General features: G+C 40.2%; 1 protein-coding gene across 3 annotated transcripts in view; it reads left to right on the plus strand.

Moving 5' to 3' along the window:
- Positions 1-16,911, plus strand: part of LOC104607867 (DNA damage-binding protein 1-like) — a 75,919-nt gene that overhangs the window by 18,628 nt on the left and 40,380 nt on the right. For 2 of the 3 annotated variants that reach the window (XM_088891579.1, XM_010273625.3), the window contains exons 3-5: positions 5,132-5,180; positions 5,536-5,595; positions 5,686-5,777. In XM_088891579.1, coding sequence (XP_088747705.1) covers positions 5,132-5,180; positions 5,536-5,595; positions 5,686-5,777 — 201 coding nt within the window. The other variant, XM_088891580.1, reaches the window with a different exon arrangement.

Raw genomic sequence — 16,911 nt, forward strand, 5'->3', positions numbered from 1 at the left:
CTCTCAAGATAACACATCCAAATCTTATGCCTAATCGGATAAGAAACAAGTAGGGAAATGCAAATGTAGCCACTACAGGAGACTCTTCAGCCCCTCCTTCCAAACTGTTTGGGAATCCATTGCAGTACCAGTAGTGAGAACAAAATTGGAGAGGTTTGGACAGTTTTTGAGTAAGAAAGATTCACCCAGCTCTAGCCTTCTAGATGGACAGTAGAATGCAGGAGCCAACTACATCACTTCCTTTGCACATATCGGTAGTTCATATGCAACTGCAAATCTTGCATCCACTTTAGGTAAGGAGGGACCTCCCTGGATTATAAACTTAGGAGCATCTGAGCATATGACTAATGCCCCTACCATTTTCAGTTCCTATCAGTTGTGGTCTGGTAGAGACACACAACAAATGGTTCACATATGCCCATTGTTGGTAAGGGGACAGTTAGAGTGACCATTGATATAACTCTGTCTTCTATTTTAATGTCCCTAGACTTCATACCAACCTACTGTATGTTAGTTCTTTGACAAAAAATTTGAATTGTTCTGTGACCTTTTTTCCTGCTAATTGTGTTTTGCAGGATCTAGAGTCAAAGAAGATGATTAGGAGTGGTCGTGAGGTGAATGGAGTCTACCTTCTGGATGAGATTCCGAGACATCAGGGCCATCATGTTAGCAACAGTAGTAGTAGTGGGTCAGAGTCAGTGAACCAGATTATGCTTTGGCACAATCGCTTGGGACATCTTTCTTTTAGTTCTTTGAAATGTCTTTTCCCAAAGTTGTTTGAGGCTGTCCAATTATCTACTTTGGAGTGTGAGAGTTGTCAATTAGGAAAGCATTGTAGACAACCTTTTAAACCAAGTAATAAAAGAAGTAGTTCTGTTTTTAATATTGTTCACACTGACGTATGGGGGCCATATCAAATCCCTTCCATGGGAGGATTCCGTTACTTTCTCTTGTTTGTGGATGATTATACACGATATTCTTGGATATATTTGATGAGATCACGTGATGAGGTTCCTGACTTAGTACGACAATTCCACCAGATGGTTCTCACACAATTTGGAGTGAGAACTAAGGCTTTTAGATCAGATAATGCCAGAGAGTACTTTGAGAAGGACCTAACCACGTATCTCTTAGAACATGGTGTAGTTCATCAGAGTAGTTGTGCATATACACCGCAACGGAATGGAATTGCTGAGAGGAAAAACAGACACATTGTGGAGGTGGCAAGGAGTCTTATGGTGTGTGCTTTAGTTTTTGTGCAATTCTGGTGAGGTGTAGTTCTTACAGTCGTACATGTGATTAACCGTGTTTCTTCACGGACTTTGGGGTTTAAGGTGCCATTTAGCCTTCTTTTTCCAGATGGAGAGATATTTCATATACCTCTGAGGGTTTTTGATTGTGTTTCTTTTGTTCACATTTTTGGCCCTCATCGCAAGAAATTGGATCCTAAGGCCAAGAAATGTGTTTTTCTTGGGTATGCTTAGAACTAAAAGGGGTATTGCTGTTATGACCCAGTGTTGAGGAGCAGATTTGTCACTATGGATGTTACCTTTATAAAATCACATTCTTCTTCTCGAGTGGTTCTCCTCAGGGTGAGAGTTTTGGGGAGAAGAGCTCACAATTTGTTCCTCTTCTTGTTTCTGTGGTGCCTCCATCAGTTCAACCAGCATCTACATCAGTTCTGCCACCACCTGCACCATCAGTTCAGCCAGCACCTACACCTCCAGTTTCATTACTTGAGCCACTACGGGCAGCCTCATAGCAATATCAACGCCGATAGATGATGGTTGACTCCACACATCCTCAACCCACACTACTCTGTCAGTCCTTCTGAAACTCCAGATTCGGCAGATACAGTTCCAGGTATTCCTCTTGAGCCTGAGCCTATTATGTTTTCTGATGGTAATGTTTCTGTCCCTAACACCATTGTTGTAGCTGATCCCACTGACCTTGATCTTCCCATTGCACTTCGTAAGGGGAAGAGAAAGTGTATAGCCCACTGCATTTCACACCATCTTTCCTATAGTGCCTTATCACCCTCCTACTGTGCTTTTTTTTCTTCCCTGGGTTCTGTGTCTATACCCAGGAATGTTACCGAGGCTTTTTGCAAACCTGAGTGGAAAACAACCATGCAAGATGAGATGGATGGTTTGGTCAAAAACCAAACTTGGGAAATAGTTGATCTCCCTCCAGACAAGGAGACAGTCGGATGTCGATGGGTATTCACAGTGAAGTATAAGGCCGATGGCAAGATAGAAAGGTACAAGGCAAGGTTGGTAGCAAAAGGGTATACTCAGACCTATGGTGTTGATTATCTGGAAACCCTTGCACTAGTAGCTAAGATGAGTTCAGTTCGTATCCTTTTATCTTTAGCAACCACCTATTCATGGCCCTTGTTCCGGCTTGATGCCAAAAATGCTTTCCTCAATAGTGACTTACAGGAGGAGGTATATATGGACATTCCAGCAGACTTTTATGAAAATGTTGGTAAAGGAGAGGTGTGCAGACTCAGAAAATCTCTGTATGGACTGAAACAGTCACCTATGGCTTGGTTTGACAGGTTCAGAGGGGCACTCATCTGTTTTGGATACACACAGAAACAGTCTGATCACACCCTCTTTGTGAAGATGAGAGATGCTTTGGTGTCAATTCTGATTGTGTATGAGGATGATATAGTGGTGATAGGAAATGATCTGGAGGAGATTGATGATCTCAAAAAATCATTGCAGTAAGAATTTGAGATCAAAGATCTTGGTGAGCTCAAATACTTCTTAGGGATTGAAGTTGCAAGATCCAAGCATGAAATCTTCATTTCACAGAGAAAGTATGTACTTGACCTACTGCGAGAGACTGGGAAGCTGGGGACCAAACCAGCAGACACTCCTATTGATCCAAATCACAGAATTAATGGTGTAGATAGTAAATTGTTTGAGGATGTGGGGAGATATCAAAGAATGGTGGGCAGACTGTTGTATTTGTGTATGACACGACCAGATATTTCTTATGCTGTCAGTTTTGTGAGTCAGTACATGCATGCACCTCGGGTTTAGCCCTGGGAAGATATTGAGAGAGTACTTGCATATCTGAAAAAGCACCCTAGCAGATGCATTCTTTTCTCAAATCATGAGAATCTGAACCTTGAATCCTATGCAGATGCAGAGTGGGCAGGATGCTTAGATGACAGGAGGTCTACATCAGGAGTGTGTACCTTTGTAGGTGGAATCTTGATCTCCTGGAAGAGTAAGAAGCAAGCGGTTGTGGAAAGGTCAAGTGTAGAGGTCGAGTATAGATCCATGGCTCATGGTGTCTCTGAACTTCTTTGGGTTAGATCTCTTTTGAGTGAGATTGGGGTGAAAGCAGAGGAACCTATGATGTTATACTGTGACAATCAGGCTGCAATCAATATTGCCCACAATCCAATTCAGCATGATAGGACAAAACACATTGAAGTTGATAGACACTTTATAAGAGAAAGGGTAACAATCGGAGAAGGTTGATGTTCTCACTAAAGGGGTGGCAAGGAACAAGCTTGAACATGATCTACGCAAGTTGGGAATGTGTGACATTTACTCCCAACTTGAGGGGGAGTGTTGAAGATTAATTAGTTTTGTGATGTTTTTCTGAGTAGATGTTTTATGTTAGTTGTTAGATAGGAGGTGGGGACCACAGTAGTTATGTGAGTCCAAATTTTATTATGTTTTTTGAGTGTTATATATGTTGTTTTATGTTTTTTCGCCCTATAAGGGCATAGTTGTCTTTGTACTGTTCTATTATTTTAGTATAAATAATAAGTGAAGGGGGTGGCCAGATTATTGCTCTATTTTCTTTTCAACTTCTCTTCTTCTCTTCTTCTCCTTCTTTCTTCAAGAAACGACTTTCTTTCATATATATATTTTTTTTTAATTTAGTAGATTCCTACTGAGATATCAAACAATCCTGTGAACCGCAGTGAAATAAGAATGTCCAGGAGCAAATGCAAATGGGCAAATCACCCAAACAACATTACCAATTTGTATTTGCTCCTAGACATTCTTATTTCACTGCAGTTCATGGGATTATTCGATATCTCTGTGGGACTCTTGATCACGGATTGCTTTCCTTTCTTTATTTTCGATCCATTTTTATGTGTACACTGGTGCTGATTGGGCAAGGTGTCCAAATGCATGTCAGTCCACAACAAGATGGTGTATCTTCATTGGTGACTCCCTTATCTCATTGAAGTGCAAAAAGTAGAGCATTTGTCCAAATCCTATGTTGAAGTTGAATATAGGGCAATGTTCGCTACTTGTAGTGAAATCATTTGGGTGAGGGGTCTGCTTCAGGCTCAGTTTGGAAAGATTACAAATACAAATACATACAAAATAATACAAAATACAAGGTTTTGCACTCTACGTATTTGTATTTGTATTCCTTCCAAACTGACCCATAATAACTTCACTTTCCCCTAGTGCTCCTTATATACCGATAATACAAGTGCCATATGCAATTCTTCAATCCAGTTTTTCATGAGTCACTAAACACATTGAAGCTGATTGTCATTTCATTAGTGATCAATTTGTAGCAGGGACAATCACGCTTCCACACATTTCATTTGAGCTTCACCTTGCTGATATCTTCACTAAAGCCATGGCTCATTTGTGCCATGACCCATAAGTTCCTTGTGGGAATTGATGTTGTGAAGGGGTGTAGATAGAGTTGTATTTTGTTGTTATTATATTTTTATTTTATTCTTGTATTAGTGGGTCTCATTTTATTATAGTAGACTATATAGGCTATCTTGTAATTGTCCACATAATCAGGGGTGTTTTTGTAATTGTTTGTAGCTTTTGCCCTATTTGGAGTTGGGGGCATTCATTTGATACACCCTTCCACCTCTTCTTCTTTGTTGAATACTTTTGAAATCCTAGAAGGGTAACAATTTCTTTCTCATATTGTGAGGTAGGTTTAGATGAATGAGACCATATTTGCTCAAGACTGCTTTTGAGTGATTGTAAAAAATAGTTTTGTCATTTATCTCTATATTTATGTATTAATTTATTTTCTGTATTTGCATAAGCTTCTTTTTATTTTATCTACTTATCTCTGTCCATCACCCTTCCCACAATTAACCGTTGTTGATATTGTCTTCCAGGAAATGCACACGTATTGAGATTCATTTGCTTACACCTCAGGGTTTACAGGTACATCTTTTAGACTTGCTATATGTGTTCATTTGTTTTTCTTATTTTTTTTGGTTTTCTATATTCATTATATTTTGTCTCTTGCTTGTTTTATCAATGTTTAGGGAAATCCAGTGATCATTAGTCATTTTGTGTGTTCTGTCATGGCTTTTATGTTATTATTAATCAGTTATATTTGTTTTTGCAGTTATTCTTTTCTTGTTTTGTTTGCTCTTGGAATTTTATTTGGGCTGTGAAGTATAACATATTGATTACAGAAATCCATATTCTTTAAGTTCTAATTTGGAATGTTTTTCTCCTCGTATTATGATAAGGTCAGTGGGCTTGAATAAGAAATAATGTATGTCTTTTGCAGCCTATGTTGGATGTGCCCATATATGGAAGAATTGCAACACTTGAACTTTTCCGTCCTCATGTGAGTTTCTTTATGTTGGTTCTTATGAGACTGTGGGGTTTATGTTTTATTTGGTGACTGCACTCTTCTTTTTGTCTTGTAATGATGCAGGGTGAAGCACTGGATTTTCTATTTATTGCCACAGAGAGATATAAATTTTGTGTTCTTCAGTGGGATGCAGAGACATCTGAACTCATCACAAGGTTTAAGCTTGAAATGAATATACCTTCTATTGTTCTTAGCTCCTTACAGATACGGCGATATCCAAGAGTCTTGGTATTAAGACATGCATGCTCCTTTAAGTTTCTGAGGGATATAAGTTGTTTGCACTATTCAATTAACAAAACTTTCTTACTTCTCTCTCTCTCTTTCTCTCTCTCGTTTCCTGACTTACCACTGTCTTTACGTTCTCTTTTTCTCTTTATGCCTTTTCATTTTCCTTTCATTTTCTTTTATTTTTTTTTCTGAAGTAGTATATTGTTTCTATTATTAGTATTTAGAAGTATGGCCACATATTGACATAGATTTCCCAGGTACAACAAGATTCTATACAATCATGCAAGTGTAGAACCAACTGTAGAAGAAAAAAAGAAAGATCAATCTCTTCAAGGCATATGAAAAGGTTCATGAACAAAAAAAAAAAAAAAAGAAGAGAGGTGCTTTTTGTATCTCTTGAAAAATATTTCATGATAAGAAGATGAATATGGCAGCATCATTGGGTTGATTGTAGCAAGGGTAGCAAATTGAATGCCTACAAGAATGGAGTTTCAGTTGTTCCTGTTGAGTCTACTGTATGAGGACAATCCAAAGCCAACACTGCCCCGATCAAGCTGTTGCACATGCTTGAATGCTCCCTCCACACTGCCCAGAAATGGCTGCTCTATTAGGAATCTGTGAACATATGGGGTAAGGCGGTAAGTAGAGCTTTAAGGATTGATGAGGAGTGAAAAGCTGCAGGCTAGGGCAACATTACCCAGATATGGTTGGATGAGGTCTGGGACAACAAGCGATCACTGAAATTTGAAGTTTCTAACATGAACACACCATATAAGAGGTATCTGGGTATCAAAAGTAGTTGGACCCAGTTGGGAAAGAAACTATAACACTAGTTAGACCTACAAAAAAGGAAAAAGATATATTAGTTAGAGCTAATATATTGTTGCTTTTACAAGGACTAAGAGTGGCTACTCATTGGGATTAGAGAGACTTCAAGTAGTGGATTCATAATGGTCATGTAGTCAAGTCCAGTGGGTTATGGAGCTTCTAAAGAGGCATAATTCTTAGCACTCCTAGAAGGACTAAGATTGGGCAAAATTTTCAATTATAGATCACAGTGGAAGGTGATTGAAAGATAGTTGCGGACTATTGATCAATAAAAAAAAAGATAGTTGTGGACTAGTTTTGATTCTGTACAAATGGCACTTGGAAGTATAGATATATCATGGGAGAAGTTAAAATTGGCAGCTGATACGAATGCTCCATTTCATTGGACACCTAGGAGTGCCAATAGTATGGCTGATGCCTTGGCTAGACAAGGGACCAACAAGGATCAATTATTTAGGGGGGTGGTTCTCCTGGGTAACAAGTTGTAAATATAAATAATAGAATGCAAGGAACAGGTATGTAGCTTGCCTGCAAAAAGGGGTGCAAAGCACAATAGTGGTGTTGTATTGTTCTTTTAACATTCTAATAAGATTCTGATTGTTCGCCAATTAAAAAAAAGTAGAGTGTTTCCCTAGTAATGATCAAATAGGTGAGCTAGCTATCTGAAGGTCCTTGGAGATTATGACATTACATTAAGAAGGGAAGATCATTTGCTGTTAGTATGTAAGGTGCATTCAGATGGGCACCTAGATTTGCTTATACCATGGTAAACATCTATAGGAAGTGGTGTATAGAGGGGGACTTGTATTGGGGAACATGTCTGCCAACATTGATATTATTCTCATTTTTTTTTATTTATTTCATGAACTGCTTATCCTACTACCTTTGGCTGGTAGGGGAAGTCTTGTACTTGTGTAATTACTGAGATCGAAAATCACTAGTTAGTTGCTGTTGCTGATAAAAATGTCCTTGCAATTTTTACAGTACTATCTTTTTCTGAAAAGCTGGAATTAAATCCAGGCAAAGGACAATAGGGAACACAATGGAGCAAGGCTTAGCTGAATGCTTTGGCTGTTTAGTGGGCTGTGGAACCAATGATAAGGTTCCATGCCAGTAATAAAATACATGGGGCCCACACCTTTCACGGTGGGGCCCATGAATTTATTACTGGCGTGGAACCTCATCATTGGTTCCACAGCCCGCTGAACAGCCAAAATTCAGCTAATCCGAATTCAACACAATGGCACTTGAGCACAATCACATAGGGGATGTGATCCTACATTATTTAATAGCTACTAAGAACTATCATTGAGACCCATTTATCAAAAAAAAAAGAACTATCATTGAGACCTAAGTTGGCAAGTTGATTTGGTTCAAGGGTTTCATTCCTTGTGCACATCTGAGAGCTGCCAAGTATCATGGTTGATGAACAAACAAATTAATTGAGAGGGAATGGAAATCTATCCACAAAGCTTCTACTTGCCCAAAAGGAATAATTGATGGTTGGACAGTTGAATGATCCATTGAGAGATTAGGTTCCTAAAAACATCAACAGGACCATTTGTAAATCTTATCTGGAATAATTGATGAGTTCTCAGTTGGTGTGGCTAGAGAATATTTTTTTTTTTCTTTTCCAGCAAGAAGAGGTTTGAGACAAGGAGATCCCTTATCTCCCTTCTTTTCACCGGTAATAGAGGTTCTGAGTATGATGATCATTAAGGTTGGTTAGAATAATTTGTTTAGAGGTTGGAGAGTAGGAAGGCTTGAGGTCGTATTTACTCATTTGCAATTTGCAGATGACATTACTTCTTTGTGAGGGAGGTAGTCAAGACAATCTAAAAAATTCAAAAGAGCTCATTGATTCCTTTCAATCTGTTTCCAAGTTGAGGGTGAATTGGGGAATGAGTTGTGTAGCAGGGATTAATGTGGAAGAAGAAGAAATGAGCATTTTGGCAAGTATTCTAGGATGTGGGATTAGGTTGTGGCCATTGGAGTATCTAGGGCTCCCATTGGGTGGGAGCTGCTGTTTTTCGAACTCTGGTGAACTTACCTATCTACTTCCTTTCCATCTTCTAGATTCAAACTAGGATACCAGTATAGTTAGAGAGGCTTGAGGTATTTCCTTAGGTAGTTTGGGGATGAGAAAAGGGATCATCTAGTGAAGTGGGAACAAGTTAGTAAAACAAAAGAGAAGGGAGAGCTTGTAATGGAGTTCACTTGTGTTTGAGTTTCTATTGTTGCTTGAGTCTGTCTGCTTGGGTCATACTAAACTTGACAGAAGAATTTGGACCCCTACACCAAAAGGCTCCTTTACTTGTGCCTCTTTCTTCAAATCCCTTTGCTTCAACTCTATCCCTGGGAAATTTCCTGTTAAAGAAATTTGGGCTAGGCTGATCCCCCCTAAAATTGTTGTCTTTTGTTGGGAAGTTTACTATGGTAAGATCAATTACTTTGGAAAATCTGAAACTATGGCACTCCTACAAGGCTTAAAGCTGGCTGGGCAGATTGGAGCAATAGATTTAGAAATTAAAGGAGATTCACTTTTGGTCATTTCTTGGGTAAAGCAAATCACTTCAGCACCTTGGAAGCTCAAATTTATCTTTTGAGAAATTGACCTTCTTGCAAGGAGGCTCAATACTCAGTTTGGTTGGGTGAAAAGGACTGCAAATGGGTTGGTGGATACCCTAACAAAACAGGAAGTAGATAGACCTACTTTGTTCTCGGCAGTGTTGTAATTGCTTGTAGTTGGGGTCATTGCACTGCTGATATCTATCTCCTGTACCTTAATATATTATCTTTGATTTTAATAAAAGTCCTGATAAAAAAATACTTTGGAAAATCTCCAAAAGAAGAAGCCTTACTTATGTCTTTCCCCTAACTGGTGTTTTCTTTATAAAGGTTAGAGTGAGGATTGTTACCACTTACTGATATCTTGTCCTTTTGTTGTAGCTTTATGGAACTGGATTTTTGGTTTGTTTGGATGTAGGTGGAACCTGCCATCCAATGTAGTTGTTTAATCCTTCTTATTTTGTGTGCCACACACGAGGGAGAGTTATGTGGAAATGTATTAGAACAGCTCTTTTGTGGACTATTTGGGAAGAAAGGAATGGCATAATATTCTTAGAAAGGGAAAGAAATTCCCTTGAAGTGCAGGATTGCATATTGACAAGGGCAGTTTATTAGTTGAAAACATTAGACTTCTTTGTTGATTTTCCCTTTGATGATCCTTTGAGAAATTGGCTAGCAGTGGCTAATACTTCTTCTAGGAGGATTAGAAGAGTGGTAGAATGTGAAAGCTAAATTACTGTAGCCGAAGTAGCAGAAAAGAGAAGAAGAAGAAGAAGAAGAAGAGATGCTGGAATGTCCAACTCCCAGCTCAGTCACAGTACTATTATTTATATTATGATGTAGTACAACGATACAAGAAGTTACTAGAATGCCCCTGATTAGTGATGGGACACCCAGGCAACTTAAAACATTAAACAGGATTAGGTCCATTAACAAAGGCCTAATACAGGACAACTTAAACTTAAGTATAGGCTAATAAGAACTCTTATCAACCGAATACTCATACATACAAAGACTTCAATCCAACACTCCCCCTCAAGCTAAGCATGGATTTCAATCATGTTTAGCTTGCCAAGCATGTCCCTAAACTTTGCTGTTGCCAGCCCTTTAGTCAGTACATCTGCAATTTGCATCTCAGATGGAGTATAAGGCATAGAGAGTTCACCCGAGACAATTCTTTCTCTAACAAAGTGCCGATCAATCTCAATATGTTTTGTCCGGTCATGTTGCACGGGATTGTTGGCAATGTTGATGGCAACTTTATTGTCACAATACAACCTGAGAGGACCTTCAGCCTTAATGCCAAGTTCATTAAGAAGAGTTCTGAGCCATAAGATTTCAGCAACCTCGTGGGCCATAGCTCGATACTCTGCTTCTGCACTTGATATAGCCACTACATTCTGCTTCTTACTGCGCCATGTCACCAGGTTTCCTCCCACAAATGTATAGTAACCCGAGGTTGACTTCCTGTCTCCAACAGACCCAGCCCAATCTGCATCAGTGTAGGCTTCAATTTCAATTCTATTGTTTTTCCTGAAGAGAATTCCCTTCCCTGGGCAAGTCTTCAAGTACTTGAGAATCCTTTCAATTGCTTTCATATGAGGGATCTTTGGAGAGTGCATAAATTGACTGACAACATGCACAACATAAGCAATATCTAGCCGAGTGAGGGATAAGTATATCAACTTTCCTACCAATTTTTGGTCTCTCTCTTTATCACAGTAGTCCTCCCTATTGATTCTTGCAGGCCATGATTCTGTTCCATTGGAGTATCTGCTGGCCTGCATCCCATCATGCCTGTTTCCTCTAAGAGGTCAAGAACATACTTCCGCTGACATATGTAGATTCCCTCTCTTGACCTGGCAACTTCAATCCCAAGAAAATATCTCAAATGACCCAAGTCTTTGATCTCAAATTTAGAAGCTAGAAACTCCTTCAGTCTTTTTATCTCTTCCAAGTAATTCCCGGTAATTACCATATCATCCACATAAACAATGAGTGCAGTAAGTTTGCTATCCTGCCTCCTTATGAACAAGGTATGGTCTGAACCACTCTAAGTGTACCCCACTTTCTTCATGGCCCCATAGAGCCTCTCAAATCATGCACGGGGAGATTGCTTCAACCCATATAATGCTTTCCTCAGTTTGCACACCTTTCTACTAAAGTCATAGCCTGGTGGAGGTTCCATAAATACCTCTTCATGAAGGTCACCATTTAAGAAGGCATTCTTCACATCCAGCTGATGAAGTTCCCATGAAAAATTTGTTGCTAGTGACAATAGGACCCGAATTGTGTTGAGCTTTGCTACTGGGGCAAAGGTTTCTTTGTAGTCAATCCCTTCTTTTTGAGTAAACCCCTTTGCCACAAGTCTGGCATTGCACCTTTCAATGGACCCGTCCTCCTTGTGCTTTACAGTAAACACCCTCTTGCACCCAACAGTGCTCTTCCCCTCTGGCAGATCCACTAATTCCCAAGTTCTTGCTTTCATTAGGGTTTTCATCTCTTCATTCATAGCTTCTTTCCACCTTGGATCAGACACAGCCTTTGAGTACCTAGAAGGAACACGCACAGAGGAAAGAGCAGACACAAAGGAGTGATAGGCAGGAGATAAATGTGAATAAGAAACTAAATCAACAATGGGGTGCCGGGTGGTGCAAGAGCGGATAGGCTTACGGAGAGCAATAGGAAGATCCAAATCAGAAGTATGAGAGTTGAAATTACCTTGGATTGTAGAGACAGATTGATCCGAGTCCAACTGGTTGCTGTAATGAGGTTGAGGGCCCCTTTTTCTTCTGTTGTATGTAAGTATCTCTTTTTGTTGCCTACTGGAGCCTTCAAGAACATCTGCAGCATCAGGAGAGGTAACCGGCACAGTGGGAGGCTCACTGGGTTGACCCGGAATGTCACAACAAGGAGTAGGAGGAGAGGATGGAAGACCCGAGGTAGATAGGGGAACAAAAAAGGAGGGAGAATGAGAATCCTCTTCCATCCCACTAGTCTCCCTCTGAAGAGGATTCTAAGAAGACTGAAAATAGGGTTGAGACTCAAAGAACACCACATCTCTGGTGACATACTTTCTCTTGGAGACAGGGTCATAACACTTGTAACCCTTTTGTGTAGGAGAGTACCCCAAGAATATTCCCTTTGTAGCCTTAGGATCTAGCTTAGTCTTCTTTGGATCCTTCCCATGTATGAAACATATACAGCCAAAGACCCGAGGAGGAAGGGGAAAGTCTGGAAGAGTGGGGCACAAAACAGAGAAAGGGGTTTTCATACCCAACACCATAGATGGCATCTGGTTTATCAGATATGATGCAGAAAGTACAGCTTGAGACCAGTATTGCTTGGGGACTTTGTGCTGGAATAGTAAGGCTCGAGCTGTCTCCAATAGATGTCTATTCTTGCGCTCAGCAACCCCATTCTGCTGAGTAGTATAAGCACAGGATGACTGATGTAGTATGCCAGCATCTTCCATGAATACGTTCAAGAATTTTTCAAAGTATTCAGCAACATTGTCTGACCTGAATTGCTTAATCTTCTTATTAGACTGTGTTTCAATCATCTTGCAAAATGCCATGGTTATCCGTGGTACTTCATCCCGTCCTTTTAATAGGTAGATCCATGTACAACGAGAGTAGTGGTCAATAAAACTGATAAAGTACTGGAAGCCATCAAAGGAAACAATGGGTGAAGGGCCCCAGACATCAGAATGAACCAAATCAAAAGGAGCACAAATTTCATTGCTAGAAATTGGATACACAGTTCTACATTGTTTTGACACTTGACATACTTCACAGGTTAAACTCTGGCTTGAAATGCCCTTAAATAGTTCGGGAAACAACATTTCTAATGAAGAGAAAGACACATGACCTAGCCTAACATGCCAAAGATGCAACTTAGCTTGTGACTCCACACTCTCCGGACTACTACCAGCAGATGCTTGTAAGGCTGAACCGATGTCTGCATCAAGATAGTAGAGTCCTACATACTCATGACCGCACCCAATTGTTCTTGTCAATCTGTCCTGGAAGACACAATGAGTAGGAAAAAAGGTTATTCTACAGTTCAAATTTTTGGTAAGTTTTGAAACAAACAAAAGATTTGAGGTGAGACTGAGAACATGTAAAACTGATTTAAGAGAGGTCCTTGCTTAAGTCAACCATTCCCTTTCCAGAGATGGTGGAGAAAGACCCGTCAGCAACTCTCATCTTATCTTGACCAGACAACAAAGGATATGAAGAGAATAGGGAAGACATATGTGTCATATGGTCAGTAGCACCGTAATCAATAACCCAAGAAGTAGAGTCAATAGAGCCAGTGGCACTGAAGGCAGAGGCTGTACCTGATCTAGCAAGAGATGTAGAAGCTAAAGAATTATTTCTTAGACGGGCTAATGCCCTGCTAAGGACCTCAACCTCACTAGCAATGAAGCCCAAAGTACCAGTTCCAGAGGGATCAGCAATCTGTCCCATAGGAGAAGAAAACACTGTTGGTGTATTTTGTGAGTTGTCATCATTGTTGCTGGTGACAAAATTCCCACTTGCCGCAGGCCTGTTATCTCTAGAAGAAACATCTCTGGGTATTGAATACATTTTGACTGCAGCCACTGTGTAGGTGACACTGATTAAGACTAGCTGAAGCAGTTCTGAAGGTTCTGAACCAGTTCTGGAGCAGATCTGATTAGCTGAAATGATCACAGCAGGTTCTGACAGCACTCGACATAGTTTCTGACTTGCCGAGACTGTCACAGTTCTGTAACAGTTCAGTTACAACAGTAAGCAAGGAGTTCTGGGCTGGTAACCGACCTGAAGCTAGGGTTCTCAACTATTGTGCTATGCAGACTCCACTTGAACTTCGAGTATTGCAACTGTAAAGAGAGTGCCCTTCCTTGCGGCCAATACTAGGACTGCTGACATCAGTCCTCAACTAGGGTTCACAGTGCTGAACAATATGGAGCTGGCAGCTCTCTAGGTAATCTCACAGCAGTGGTGAGGGGTTTCGAAATGATAACCACACTGAACTTGGAGCTGTTTGCCACATTGCTATGCTGGTAGATGTGTTCACAGTGCTGGTAGAACACTAGATAGACTTCACTTGGGCTGAACCAAAAACTGCAACAGTTCGTGTACAGTAGCGAGTGAACAGTTCGAGGCTGCAACAGTACCAAGTGAACAGTAGGCTCTGTAGAAGAAGCTAAGTCTGTGCGAGTCTTGCTGGAGCACTGAAGCTGCAACTGTAGAAGTAGCTAAGCCCCTTTCAGCTAGTGCTAGGACTGCTGAAATCAGTTCTCAACTAGGTCTGTCCTATACAGACCTCTCTTAGTAGCCAAATAGCTACTATTTGCTGGAAATAACCTAGTAGGACATCTACTTCTGGGTTTTACTTCCCTTGAGTCCTACAACCAAGAGAAACCCTAGGTTCGAACTTGCTTTTACTCTCTTACACCCCTAGGTCTTCACTGCAGCACCCCAGAAAAGGAAGAGAGAAGATGAAAAGACAGCAAGAGAAGAGAGTGTGTGCCGGCTGAAACCAGGAAGAAGCTAATGCTCTGATACCATGAAAGCTAAATTACTGTAGCCGAAGTAGCAGAAAAGAGAAGAAGAAGAAGAGATGCTGGAATGTCCAACTCTCAGCTCAGTCGACAGTACTATTATTTATATTATGATGTAGTACAATGATACTGGAAGTTACTAGAATGCCCCTGATTAGTGATGGGACACCCAGACAACTTAAAACATTAAACAGGATTAGGCCCATTAACAAAGGCCCAGTACAGGACAACTTAAACTTAAGTATAGGCTAATAAGAACTCTTATCAGCCAAATACTCATACATACAAAGACTTCAATCCAACAGAATGAACACCTCCTTCAGGGGGTGTCAATAAGCTGAACTTTGATAGGAGTAGTCAGGGTAATCCAGGACCTTTGAGTATAGGAGGGGGTCCTAAGAAATAAGGATAGCAACATTATTTCCTTATTTTCAGGACCAGTGGGTGTGGGTGACTCCACAAGAGCAGAGATACTAGCTTCTGTAGAAGGGATTCAGATTGCAAACCAGCTTGGGGTGGAGCATTTTTTAACTGAAGGTGACTCACAGGTGGTGTTGGGATGGCTCCTTAACCCAGAGCCTGCCATTTGGAGTTATAGAGACCTCTTTAAAAAAGTGAATTGGCTGACAAGCAACATGACAGTTAGTGTTCAGTGGGTGAGCAGATCGACAAATGCTATAGGTGATTCATTAGCCAAACAAGGGGTTTCTCAGGACTGTCTGTTTTGGACTATTGTAACTTATTCAAACTGTTTTCAAAAGTTTCTTTAGGCTTTTCTGAAGAGGTCGCACCTCATGCCTCTTCTTGGGTCACTTGTAACTCCTATTTTCTGTGATTAATAAATTTCTTCATTCATCAAAAAAATAAAAATAGTGAACCTAATTCATATGAATACATCTTTGCTAGGAAAATGGCCTTGTAGGTTTCCTTTGGAAAGAGACAAGCTATGGCATAAGGTTATTGAAATCATTTATGGGATTATGAACAATGGTTTGGATGCAAAGGTAGCCCCTTTCTCAACTTCAGCTTCTCCTTGGAAATCAATTCAAGAGGTCTACCCAACATTTACCACTAGATTTGATGTGGGATGTGGGACTAGGGTTTTGTTTTGCAAAGATCTTTGGTTGGCTGAAACTCCTTTCAGTTCTCTTTTCCTTGACCCATACTTAGTGTCAAGCCACAAGCTTCAACTTATCTTGAGATTTGTTATCTTTTATCCTTTTGGGTTAAATTGGGATTTTGGCTTTAGAAGGGGGTTGAGGGAAAATGAGTTTGAGGCCCTTATTCAATTATTGGACAAACTTAAGTCAGTTTTCTTAGTTCAAAGTTCAAACTATGGAGGACACTGGAGTTTGGTTTTCTTCTTCTAATGGTATTTTTACTTGTGCCTCTTTTTCCAACACCCTTATGCAGTCCATTGTAGTGGGGGAGAATTTTCTGGTGAACAAGATATGGAGTAAGCCCATCCCACCCAAAGTTCATGCAATTGGGAAGTTATTCTTTGAAAGGTGAGCACCTATGGTGCTTCTAAAGAGGAGGCCAAATAATTGCTTCTCTCTTCATTTGTGCTTCCTTTGCTTTGCGAGTGGAGAAACCTTACTCCATTTACTAATCTCCTGCCCTTATGTGCTTTGTGTCTGAGAGTATTTTTGTTCTCTCTTTGGTTGTAGATGAGTCTTTTCAATCCAAATTTCCAAAGGCATCCAATGAAGAGAGGGAGAATTATGTGAAAAACCGTCAGGGAAGCAGTAGTGTGGACTATTTGGGAGGAAGGGAATGGAAGAATATTCAATGGTATATACAGGCCAAAGGAGGAAACTGTTGGGACTATAAAAAGCTTTTCAGTGACTGATCTAATAAGGGCATGGAATGAAGTTGCACAATCTTCCAAAGCAAAGGATGGTAATGTAATAGAAGCCCCTAGCAAGTGATAAAATAAAACTAAATTTTGATGGGAACTCCATGGGAAACCCAGGAATGGCAGGTATTAGAGGTGTGTTTAGAGACTCTTCAGGCAAGGTAATGGCTGTGTATTCTGGACCTATAGGGGTTGGAGATTCACTGATGGCTTTATTACAAGGCCTAAAATTTGCTAATCTAATTGGAAGTTGAAG

The sequence above is a fragment of the Nelumbo nucifera genome, chromosome 7 (genome assembly GCF_055504915.1).
Source record: "Nelumbo nucifera cultivar China Antique chromosome 7, China Antique-T2T, whole genome shotgun sequence".
NCBI lineage: Eukaryota > Viridiplantae > Streptophyta > Magnoliopsida > Proteales > Nelumbonaceae > Nelumbo > Nelumbo nucifera.